The 12,060-nt window shown below is 45.9% G+C and overlaps 2 protein-coding genes across 2 annotated transcripts in view; one reads left to right on the top strand and one right to left on the bottom strand.

The window, feature by feature from the left end:
* The window catches only part of cdca7b (cell division cycle associated 7b), a 27,664-nt gene extending 16,144 nt beyond the window's left edge, over positions 1-11,520 (top strand). Inside the window, exons 7-11 of the mRNA XM_072509216.1 lie at positions 44-229; positions 6,772-6,900; positions 7,955-8,104; positions 9,524-9,660; positions 10,825-11,520. Of these exons, the coding sequence (XP_072365317.1) occupies positions 44-229; positions 6,772-6,900; positions 7,955-8,104; positions 9,524-9,660; positions 10,825-10,852 (630 nt within the window). The 3' untranslated portion in view covers positions 10,853-11,520. The remainder of the gene's footprint in view (positions 1-43; positions 230-6,771; positions 6,901-7,954; positions 8,105-9,523; positions 9,661-10,824) is intronic.
* Positions 11,361-12,060, bottom strand: part of LOC140425201 (dynein axonemal heavy chain 11-like) — a 755,586-nt gene continuing 754,886 nt past the window's right edge. The window contains 1 exon segment of the mRNA XM_072509215.1: positions 11,361-12,060. Within this exon segment, the coding sequence (XP_072365316.1) occupies positions 11,813-12,060 (248 nt within the window). The 3' untranslated portion in view covers positions 11,361-11,812.

Here is a 12,060-nt window from a genome sequence, read left to right as displayed (position 1 = left end):
GTACTTTTCTTTGTTCTTAAATGTAGCACCCTTTTCTTTCCAGAAACCAAAACGCACTCCAAAAAGGACGTTTTCTGAAGGCAAGGTTGAACGCCGTGTCAATCCAACCAGAAATGCAAGGCCCCCCGAGGGTTTCTCTGTTGACAAGTTTGCAATTTCTCCAACCAAACTTATGAACCAAGTGAAAAAGTTCCGCATGAGAGCTGATCTAACAAACTGTTTTGTTGAGGTAGCTATAAAATACTTTTAAATTGATTTTTATGATATATTGCATGGAAATGTCCCAGACAATGCAAATATAATCTTGTAGAATGAAATACAGCAAAATTCTTCCCGCTTTCAACTTGTAGCCATAGTGCTCTGAAATAACTTAGCTGCTACAAAACTATTTGTCATGTGAGAGTACTTTTAAGACATGGATGTTTAAGCAATGTACCTTTAAGAAAACAGTGATGTCAGAGAGTGGGTGGGGATGAGTCAGGTCAGCCATTTTGCAGTTTAGTTTGGCAGGTTTTTAGTTTCAGTTTTGAAAAGAGCTGTGTGTGTGTCTGTCTTTTGCAGTGAACTGGATATCTGCCATGAAAGACTATCTCTGGATCATTTGGGTGATTTAAAATTATAATAATGAAGCATTTAACCTGATGTGATTTTGTTTAAAGGTGTTAAGTCTCTTCGAAGTTTGAAGGAACATTTTTATTTTTAAAAATATATTTTATTCAAGATTTTTTGGCCAAACATAACAGTACGTAGTGTTTCTTTTAAACAACAATAAAGCAATATAAATAACAGTGGCCAGTTTTAAACAAATAAATGAATAATATATGAACAGAAACAAAAACCAAACTAAATGGCAACTGCCTTGTCAAAAATAAATACTCTCCAAAGATACAATCCAACAGTCCAATATACATTACCTAAAACAAGTGCCTATACATATACAATAACATCCCTGAGAGTCCGTCCGATTCCTCCCCCCCCTCCCCCTGGGTTGCTGCTGTTGTCGTCTTCTTTTCCATTCCCTCTATCTTTCTGTGAGGTAGTCGACGAACGGCTGCCACCGCCTGGTGAACCCTTGAGCCGAACCCCTTAGTACGAACTTAATCCGTTCTAACTTTATAAACCCTGCCATGTCGTTTATCCAGGTCTCCACACCCGGGGGTTTGGCTTCCTTCCACATTAACAATATCCTGCGCCGGGCTACTAGGGACGCAAAGGCCAAAACATCAGCCTCTCTCGCCTCCTGCACTCCCGGCTCTTCTGCAACCCCAAATATAGCCAACACCCAGCTTGGTTCGACCTGGACCCCCACCACCTTCGAAAGCACCTTTGCCACCCCCACCCAAAACCCCTGTAGTGCCGGGCATGACCAGAACATGTGGGTGTGATTCGCTGGGCTTCTCGAGCATCTCGCACACCTATCCTCTATCCCAAAAAATTTACTGAGCCGTGCTCCAGTCATATGCGCCCTGTGTAACACCTTAAATTGTATCAGGCTTAGCCTGGCACACGAGGACGATGAGTTTACCCTACGTAGGGCATCAGTCCACAGCCCCTCCTCAAACTCCTCCCCCAGCTCTCCTTCCCATTTCCCTTTCAGCTCATCTACCATGATCTTCCCCTCGTCCCTCATTTCCCTATATATGTCCGACACCTTACCATCCCCCACCCATGTCTCTGAGATCACTCTATCCTGCGCCGGGAACTGCGGGAATTCCCTCACCTGTTGCCTCGCAAAAGCCCTCAGTTGCATATACCGAAATGCATTCCCTTGGGGCAACCCATATTTTTCCGTCAGCGCTCCCAGACTCGCAAACGTCCCATCTACGAACATCTCTCAATTGTGCTACCCCTGCTCTTTGCCATGCACCAAATCCCCCATCCATTCTCCCCGGAACAAACCTATGGTTATTTCTTATCGGGGACCGCACCGAGGCTCCCGTCTTTCCCCTATGCCGTCTCCACTGCCCCCAAATTTTAAATGTAGCCACCACCACCGGGCTTGTGTAATTCTTCGGTGAGAACGGCAACGGTGCCGTCACCATAGCTTGTAGGCTAGTCCCCCTGCAGGACTCCCTCTCCAATCTCTTCCACGCCGCTCCCTCCTCTTCTCCCATCCACTTACACACCATTGAAATATTGGCGGCCCAGTAGTACTCACTTAGGCTCGGTAGTGCCAGCCCCCCCCCCTGTCCCTACTACGCTGCAAAAATCCCCTCCTCACTCTCTGGGTCTTCCCGGCCCACGCAAAACTCATAATACTCTTCTCGATTCTTTTGAAAAAAGCCCTAGTGACCACCACCGGGAGACATTGAAACACAAAAAGGAATCTCGGGAGGACCATCATTTTAACCGCCTGCACCCTACCTGCCAGTGACAGGGACACCATGTCCCATCTCTTAAAGTCCTCCTTCATCTGTTCCACCAACCGCGTTAAGTTAAGCCTATGTAATGTACCCCAATTCTTGGCTATCTGGATCCCCAAGTACCGAAAGTCCCTTGTTACCTTCCTCAACGGTAAGTCCTCTATTTCTCTGCTCTGCTCCCCTGGATGCACCACAAACAACTCACTTTTCCCCATGTTCAATTTATAACCCTGAAAAATCCCCAAACTCTCCAAGTATCCGCATTATCTCTGCATCCCCTCCGCCGGGTCCGCCACATATAGCAACAAATCATCCGCATACAGAGATACCCGGTGTTCTTCTCCTCCCTGAGTACTCCCTCCACTTCCTGGAACCCCTCAATGCTATGGCCAGGGGCTCAATCGCCAGTGCAAACAATAACGGGGACAGAGGACATCCCTGCCTCGTCCCTCTATGGAGCCGAAAATAATCAGACCCCCGTCCATTCGTGACCACACTCGCCATCGGGGCCCAATACAGCAACTGTACCCATCTGATATACCCATCTCCAAAGCCAAATCTCCTCAGCACCTCCCACAAATAATCCCACTCCACTCTATCAAATGCTTTCTCGGCATCCATCGCCACCACTATCTCCGCTTCCCCCTCTGGTGGGGACATCATCATTACCCCTAGCAGCCTCCGTATATTTGTATTCAGCTGTCTCCCCTTCACAAACCCAGTTTGGTCCTCATGAACCACCCCCGGGACACAATCCTCTATCCTCGTTGCCATTACCTTGGCCAGAATCTTAGCGTCCACATTCAGGAGGGAAATAGGCCTACAGGATCCGCATTGCAGCGGGTCTCTTTCCTTCTTTAGGAGGAGCGATATCGTTGCCTCTGATATAGTCGGGGGCAGCTGCCCCCTTTCCCTCGCCTCATTAAAGGTTCTCATCAGTAGCGGGGCCAGCAAGTCCATATAATTCAACTGGGAATCCGTCTGGTCCCGGGGCCTTCCCCGCCTGCATGCTCCCAATCCCTTGTCACTACTTCCTCCGTCTAAATCTGTGCTCCCAGTCCCGCCCTCTCCTGCTCCTCCACCTTAGGAAATTCCAGCTGATCCAGAAAGCACATCATTCTCTCCTTCCCATCCGGGGGCTGAGCTTCATATAATCTTTCATAAAATGCCTTGAACACTCCATTCACTCCCTCCGCTCCCAGCTCCATTTCTCCCTCCTTATCTCTCTCCCCCCCTATCTCCCTCGCTGCTCCCCTTTTCCTCAGTTGGTGGGCCAGCAACCTGCTCGCCTTCTCCCCATATTCGTACTGTACACCCTGTGCCTTCCTCCACTGTGCCTCTGCATTACCCGTAGTCAACAAGTCAAATTCTATATGTAGCCTTTGCCTTTCCCTGTACAGTCCCTCCTCCGGTGCCTCCGCGTATTGTCTGTCCACCCTCAGAAGTTCTTTCAACAACCGCTCCCTTTCCCTACCCTCCTGCTTTCCTTTATGTGCCCTAATAGATATCAGCTCCCCTCTAACCACTGCCTTCAGCGCCTCCCAGACCACTCCCCATTATCATTGAGTTCCAAGTACCTTTCAATACATCCCCTCACCCTTAAACACACCCTCTCATCTGCCAATAATCCATGTCCATTCTCCATGGTGGACGCTGTTCTTTTTCCTCCCCTATCTCCAGGTCCACCCAATGTGGAGCGTGATCCGAAATAGCTATAGCCGTGTACTCCGTCCCCGTCACCTTCGGGATCAGTGCCCTTCCCAAAACAAAAAAGTCTATCCTATGTAACTTTGTGGACATAGGAGTAATACGAAAACTCCTTACTTTTCTCTCTTCCCCATGTCGTGTGGGGGGGGGGGGGGGGGGGGGGGGGGGGGGGGGGGGAGGATGAGGAGCGCCGGCCATTGGGGGCTACTAAATCTCCAGAGGTCTACTCCTCCCATCTGCTCCATAAAGTCCTTATGCACCCTAGCTGCAGCCGGCCTCCTTCCGGTTCTGGACCTCGATCTGTCCAGCCCTGGGTCCAGCACCGTATTAAAATCTCCACCCATTACCAACTTCCCCACCTCTAAGGTCTGGGATACGTCCTAACATACGCCTCATAAAGTTGGCATCATCCCAGTTCGGGGCATATACGTTCACTAAGACCACCGCCTCCCCTTGCAATTTGCCACTCACCATCACGTATCTGCCCCCACTATCCGCCACTATGGTCTTTGCCTCAAACATTGCCCGCTTCCCCACTAGTATAGCCACCCCCCTGTTTTTTGCGTCTAGCCCCGAATGAAACACCTGCCCCCACCCATCCTTTGCGTAGTCTGACCTGGTCTATCAGTTTCAGATGCGTCTCCTGCAGCATAACCACATCTGCCTTAAGTTTCTTTAGGTGTGCGAGTACCCGTGCCCTCTTTATCGGCCCGTTCAGCCATCTCACATTCCACATGATCAGCCGGGTTGGGGGGGCTCTTTACCCCCCCCCCCCCCCCCCCCCCGTCGACTAGCCATCTCCTTTTTCAATCCAGCTCCTCACCCGGTTCCCACGTAGCCGTATGTCCCCCCAACGGCGCCCTCCCGCCCCGACCACCCCACCCCATACCAGCTCCCCCTTTTCCCCAGCAGCAGCAACCCAGTTAACCCCCCCCCCCCCGCTAGATCCCTCACTAGTGTAATTGCACCCCCCATGTTACTCCCAGAAGTCAGCAAACTCTGGCCGACCTCGGCTTCCCCCCGTGACCTCGGCTCCCACTGTGCGAGGCCCCCTCCTTCCTGCTTCCCTGTTTCCGCCATGATTACCATAGCGCGGGAACAAAGCCCGCGCTTCCCATTTGGCCCCGCCCCCAATGGCCGGCACCCCCAGCTCCTCATCCTCCCTCCCCCACGACACACATATTCGCCCCACCACTTTGTCCCAAATGTTCTTTTTCTAGCCCGCTTATTCCAGTTTCTCCTCGACAATAAATGTCCACGCCTCTTCTGCCGTTTCAAAGTAGTGGTGTTTCCCTTGATGTGTGACCCACAGTCTTGCCGGCTGCAGCATTCCAAATTTAACCTTCCTTTTGTGCAGCACCGCCTTGGCCCGATTAAAGCTTGCCCTCCTTCTCGCCACCTCCGCACTCCAATCTTGATATACGCGGATCACCGCGTTCTCCCACCTACTGCTCCGAGTTTTCTTTGCCCATCTGAGGACCATCTCTCTGTCCTTATATCGGAGAAATCTCACCACTATGGCTCGAGGAATTTCTCCAGCCCTCGGTCTTCGTGCCATAACTCGATACGCTCCCTCCACCTCCAACGGGCCTGTCGGGGCCTCCGATCCCATTAACGAGTGCAGCATCATGCTCACATATGCCCCGACGTCCGCCCCTTATGCACCTTCGGGAAGACCAAGAATCCTTAAATTCTTCCTCCTCGCATTATTCTCCAGCACCTCCAGCCTTTCCACACACCTTTTGTGTTGTACCTCGTGCATCTCTGTCTTCACCACCAGGCCCTGTATGTCATCCTCATTCTCAGCAGCCTTTGCCTTCACGACCCGAAGCTCCTGCTCCTGGGTCTTTTGCTCCTCCTTTAGCCCTTCAATCGCCTGTAATATCGGCTCCTTCTTTGTCTCCTTTTTAAGTTCTTCCACGCAATGCCGCAGGAACTCTTGTTGGTCAGGGCCCCATATTAAACTGCCTCCTTCCGACGCCATCTTGCTTTGTGCCTGCCTTCCTGGCCGCTGCTCTAGAGGATCCACTGCAATCCAGCCACTTTCCTCTCCTTTTTCCATCCGTGTCCAGGGGGGATTCCCTTCTGGTTTACCGCACAGTGTTTTTAGCTGTTAAAATTGCCGTTGGGGCTCCTATTAAGAGCCCAAAAGTCCTTTCCACCGGGAGCTGCCGAAACGTGCGACTTAGCTTGTCATCGCCGCACCCGGAAGTCACTTGAAGGAACATTTTAAGGAATGATTTACTGTTGCAATATTTTCTGAGTTATCTTTGAAGTAAGGGGTGTTGAGAGATCCAATGTTTATTTAAGATGTTAAGTTGAGTTCATGGAATAAACAGTGTTTTGTGTTTTAAAGCCCACGTGTCCATAATTGTAATCCCACACCTAGGGAAAAAGCCTCGTGCTCGGAAAAGCAACAAATCCATTAAAGGGAGAGGTTGGTTGAACTCCATGATACATTTTGGAGTTCTGAAAACGCCTCCCCATAACATATTGAACTGTATTTTTTAGTGACAGCTAGTGACATCGAAACAAACCTGTTGGACTTTAACCTGGTGTTGTAAGACTTCGTACTGTGCTCACCCCAGTCCAACGCCGGCATCTCCACATCATATATTTTTTTAAGCAGCAATTGGACCACTTGTCAAATTTCATGTTGTTAGTTGTGATCAAAATTTTAAGTAGTGATGTATTTTAACAGGATGGAAATTCGAGCAAAAGAAGACGAAGATCTTCAAAAGGCAATCCAAGGCCTGCTGATGACATAACCGAAGAGGATTTGGAAAATATTGCCATCACCGTTAAAGATAAAATTTATGATCGCTGTTTGGTAATTCCTATCTTTTGGAGTACAACTGACCCTCGGTGTTTTAATAACTTCTTTTCAAACCAAACTATTCGAGTTCGACTTTAAACAAAATTGTTTATTAGTTGCTTTTGTAAACCAATATTTTAGTTATGAGATTTAATGTAGCATTGCAGCTGTATTGCTGGAGTTAGAATGCTGATATTTTTCATCCGTCATGGCTAATATTTGACTGGACTTAACATAACATTGAGTTTAACTGTTTCGGTGAACTCTCTTTCACCTTTACCCCATTTTAATTTTTATCAATTAATTTTCATTTCTTCCATCAATCCATTTTTCCTTCGCCATTGTTTCCCCCCCACCCACTTGGGCCATCTGTTCAGGTCCAGTTGATCTTTGACACACACACTGCTTACAGTTGTTCTGCCATTGACATGTTCTGATCTCTTAATGTGCAATTATCAGCACCCTTCTTAGCTTTGATCACCCCTATTTACATTCCCTTTGTCTTTCTGTCCATGACTTCTTTGTCAATCGCCACCTGTCGCTGGCTCTCTATCTAGCCCCACTGCTCCACCGCCACTACAGTATACATCTGACCCTATTTCCAGTTCTCTCCAGCTTTGGCAAAGAGTCATCCAGACTTGAAACGTTGGCACCCCTCTCTCTGCACAGATGTGGTCAGACCCGCTGAGATTGGCCGGTATTTTCTGTTTTGGTTCGGATTCCAGCATCTGCAGTAATTTGCTTTTGTCTTACGGCTAATAGTATGGCTAGTTCCACACAAACATGAACTATTTCAAAGTCCGTTTAATTGCAAATCCTTCCACAAAAGCTTACATTCTCATTTTAGTTACAGGTACTAATTCCGAGTGTGAATGAACATCTGTGCCGATAATGTAATTTATATTGTTGCATGGGTGACAACTGATTATGAAACCTGCGAAATGCCCACCACACTGAGAAATCTCTTGTTTTCCACATTTCTGACCGTTACTATTGAGTTATAGTCACTAAAACATTTTTCCACTAATGTCATATTGACAGAAAAATGTTTGTTCCTTTCTACTTGTAGGGCAGCACCTGCCATCAGTGCCGACAGAAAACAATAGATACAAAAACAATATGCCGTAGTCATGATTGCTATGGCGTGAGAGGACAATTTTGTGGACCCTGTCTGCGCAATCGGTATGGTGAAAATGTGAGATCAGCCCTTCTAAACCCTGTAAGTTTGTACATATTTAACAGCATTATGTGATCCATTTTGGTTGGCCTGGGCAACTTTTATTAATGACTCATCCTTTTTTACATGGAAACACAGCTAGGGTTTAACTGTTGGTTATTTTTACTATTGGGAAGAGATATAGGGCGCAATTCAGCCCGGGAGTCAACGGCCACGCCTGCGAGGTCTCGTCAAGGTGCCGTTTAGTACCGGTTTCCACATATGTGAACCAGGTGTGCCGGCACCTCGGGGGGGGGGAGGGGGGGGGGGGTGGTCTCGCAGGTGGTACTGACCAGGTGCCAGGCCGGCAGTGCTAGTGGGGGGGGGGGGGTTGCAAAAAGACCCCAGCAGAATGCCAGTGGGTATCAAGGTGAATCTTGCCAGAACGCGCCCAAAAGCAGACTTCAACTTTTTTCCGCTGAATCACACCATAGTTTTCTTCCAATTTATTATGATTTTATCTCAATTCAAATATATTAAACTGCATTTTATTTTGTAACACCTGAAAGGCAACATACTTGAGAATCCTTAAACCGGTTGTATTGCTTTTAAGTAACGGTATAACATACTTTTCTGTCCTGTGAAAGAATTAATCCGGATTGAACGTCTAAATGTTCAATTAGACATTGATCCTGCACCAACTGAATCCAGCAGAACATGCATACATGATTTGGATTTGTAGGTCAGCGGTCAACATGAGTTGATATTTTACTCTTGCCAAAGCAGGGGTGTTGAAATTCTGTTTCCCATCAAATTCTAGGAAATGCAATCCCACTTTAATTCTTGTGAAAATGGCCCAGATTGAGTTGGGAACCAGAGATGCTGGGATTTCCATGGGTCTTATCTGTCCTTTAGAATCCCTACAGTGCAGAAGGAGGCCATTTGGCCCATCGAGTCTGCACCAGCCCTCTGAAAGAGCACCCTACCCAGGCCCACTCCTCTGCCCTTTCCCTGTAAACCCACTTACCTGCACAGTTTTGGACATGTAAGAGGCAATTTAGCATGGCCGATCCACCTAACCTGCACAATGGCAACTGCCCAGGGCAGGAACTCTCAAATGTGGAAGCGATGCTTTGTATTTTTTTTTTTCAGAAATGTCCTTCCTTGTAAAAAGGAGTCACTGAAGGGGTTCAAGATTTCTTTCAGGGGTTGGGTGGAAACCAGGGGAGAAAGCCTGCTGACCCCTGCTGCAGCAACTAGTAAAATCACATGTAAATCAACAGATGTCCCCCTGACACTCCAAACCTTAGTGGGGCCAATGGCAGAGTTCCCAAGAAGGCAAGTCGTGTTATTTGAGCTGACAATATGTGAGGGTCTCAAATCCTGAGGATTTTCAGTCCTAGATTCTGTTGACAAATAGACGGTTTAAGTTTTATTTTTATCATCCACACCACATCATCATTTTTTTTTTGTTTTGCGCAGGACTGGGTCTGCCCTCCTTGCAGAGGGATCTGTAACTGCAGCTTCTGTCGTCGTCGGGATGGACGCTGTGCTACTGGCATCCTTGTTCATTTGGCAAAATTTTATGGATATGACAATGTTCAAGCCTATTTGGAAAGGTAGGCGAGTGAAGTTAATTTGGTTTTGAAAACTGGAATTTAACTTATTTTCAGAAATTATGGCAGGACATTGGAACAACCACTGGAAATAATTGGGAATTGTATCATTACCACTCCATTCTCCAACCTGTTGACCATTAGAATCTAATTCAAGGAAGAAAAAGGTGTTGGTCAGATTTACAGAAATAGAATGTGAGCCCCTGGAATGAGCGTTTTCTCCACACCTAGTCATTCTGAGATTTTGTTTTACATTCTTCTAAGTGGCCACTTCTCCCGTGAGCCTACATTTGGTAGATTATTTGACTATAAGAACTATAATTTATTTACTCAACCCAAGTAAAATTCAAATTACTGAATTTATTTGGAAGGGGATTCTAATTTTTTTCCTTTGTCCCCAGAGACACGGAGTGGCATGGTGGTTAGCACTACTGCCTCAACTCCAGGGACCCGGATTCAATTCCGGCCATGGGTGACTGTGTGGAGTTTGCACGTTCCCCCAGTGTCTACATGGGCTTCCTCCGGGCACTCCGGTTTCCCCTCCCAGTCCAAAGATGTGCAGGCCAGGTGGATTGGCCATGCTAAAATGTTCTACCATCTAGGGATGTGCAGATTAGGTAGGATTATGGGAATACGGCAAGGGAGTGGACCTAGGTATGGTGATCTTTCAGGGGGTCTGTGCAGACACGATAGGCTGAATGGCCTCCTTTTGCACTGCAGGGATTCTCTGGATAATGAGGATGATTTGCAGAAATCCAACCAGCATTCTGGTTAAGATTGGCCTACTCAACAGCGGTCGAGGGGTTGAATTTGGTCTGTACAGGTCACAATGAGGCATTTAAAAGGAAAATTCTGGCCTGTTTGTGTGTGCTGGGAGTGTGATAGGATACTCGTTCCTATAATGAGTTGTCATCTCAGGTATACTGTATCGTATAGGGAGTAAATTGGGATCATCTTGTCTCTTGGAAGCATGTAATCCCAGCTGAGATAATGCAAACATGTCACTTTTAGTGACACCTCTCAGAATGATAGTACAAAGTTGACTGACTTGTTAAATTTTGGTAACGAAGTTTCTTGTTTAGTTGTAAAATATAACTTCCATAAAGAACTCATCAGTTAATGAGGACTAGAAATTGACAACTTTTTAATTATTGTCCTCTATTTTAGCTTACAGAAGCAACTAACTGAAGATTGAAACAGCAACTACTGGGATCTGTAAACAGGTTTAAAGAATTAAGAAGCCTCTTGCAGCTCGTTTAGTAAAATGACCGTTGAATTTTTTTTAAGCAGCATGTATAAAAAGCACATTTTATTTTAATATTACAATTACTGGCAATTACCAGAACTTAGAAATAATTAGCAAAAATAATGTAAATGCGGTCTGTAGTGAGGTGTAAAATGAAACTTCATAATAATTGAAATGTTTGGGTTTTGGCTGTTTGTTCATTCTAATCCTTTGTTAAACCTTAAAGAATCTAGTCTACACAAATGGATGATTCATGTTAATTGCAATGTCAGGGATCACACATATTGCAAGTATTTTTTATTATTGCCATTCTAAGGTAATGTTGTGTTTACATGGACCACATTAACACTAAATCCTGTTCTAGTGTGTTACCCTGCAGCAGCACAGACGCAAACTGCTGTTTTGTGTCTTGTTGCATACAAGGAGATAGGTCAAGCAAATTGGTGTTGATGCATGGTTTTACATTTAGTTTTGGTAATCCATTCTCTCTTTATTCAAGAATCCTTGAAAGCATTAGTGTTTTTTTACATAAAGAAATGTAAACTGAATAAACAGAAAATTTAGGAGAAAATACCAATATATATGCACAATCTTTGATTAAAACTGTTAAAAATAAACTTGTTGCAGTGGACTTTGCATTTCATATTTTAACTTGTAGATTGCACCGTTATACAGATAATTAATTTTCTTTCTAGTACAATAAATAAGGCATTTTACAAGTGAGTAATCTGCAATCCATTTGATTAGTTACCTACCCTATTGTGAATTCCTAATTTATGAAACCAATTTTAGAGTTACACCTTTTTGGACTGTTGCCTACTGATTACATATTTTTCTGGACTTATCAGAGATTTAAGGCTTTTTTGGTAAATGCAGGTAGGTTAATGCTTTTGTTCCTTGTTCTTGTGTCTAAACAGATAACAGCAATGTTACTCCAGCAAGAATCCATTTGGCAGGCTTCTCTCTGGTCTTCAAATTGAACGTCCAGACATATGTAGGGCCTCTGGTTTTCGTCTTGTAAACTGGACATTCATAAATGTTCTTAATCTCTTGCCTGTCCGCTGGAGTGGCCCGTACAAAGATAACTGGCATTGTGGGAGTCAGGTCTTTAAGACGTGCTTCTGTAATTATGCCACTTTGAATGTCCCATCTTGCAC

The sequence above is a fragment of the Scyliorhinus torazame genome, chromosome 6, assembly GCF_047496885.1.
Source record: "Scyliorhinus torazame isolate Kashiwa2021f chromosome 6, sScyTor2.1, whole genome shotgun sequence".
Taxonomy (NCBI): Eukaryota; Metazoa; Chordata; class Chondrichthyes; order Carcharhiniformes; family Scyliorhinidae; genus Scyliorhinus; species Scyliorhinus torazame.
This window is presented reverse-complemented; position numbering and strand designations above follow the sequence as displayed.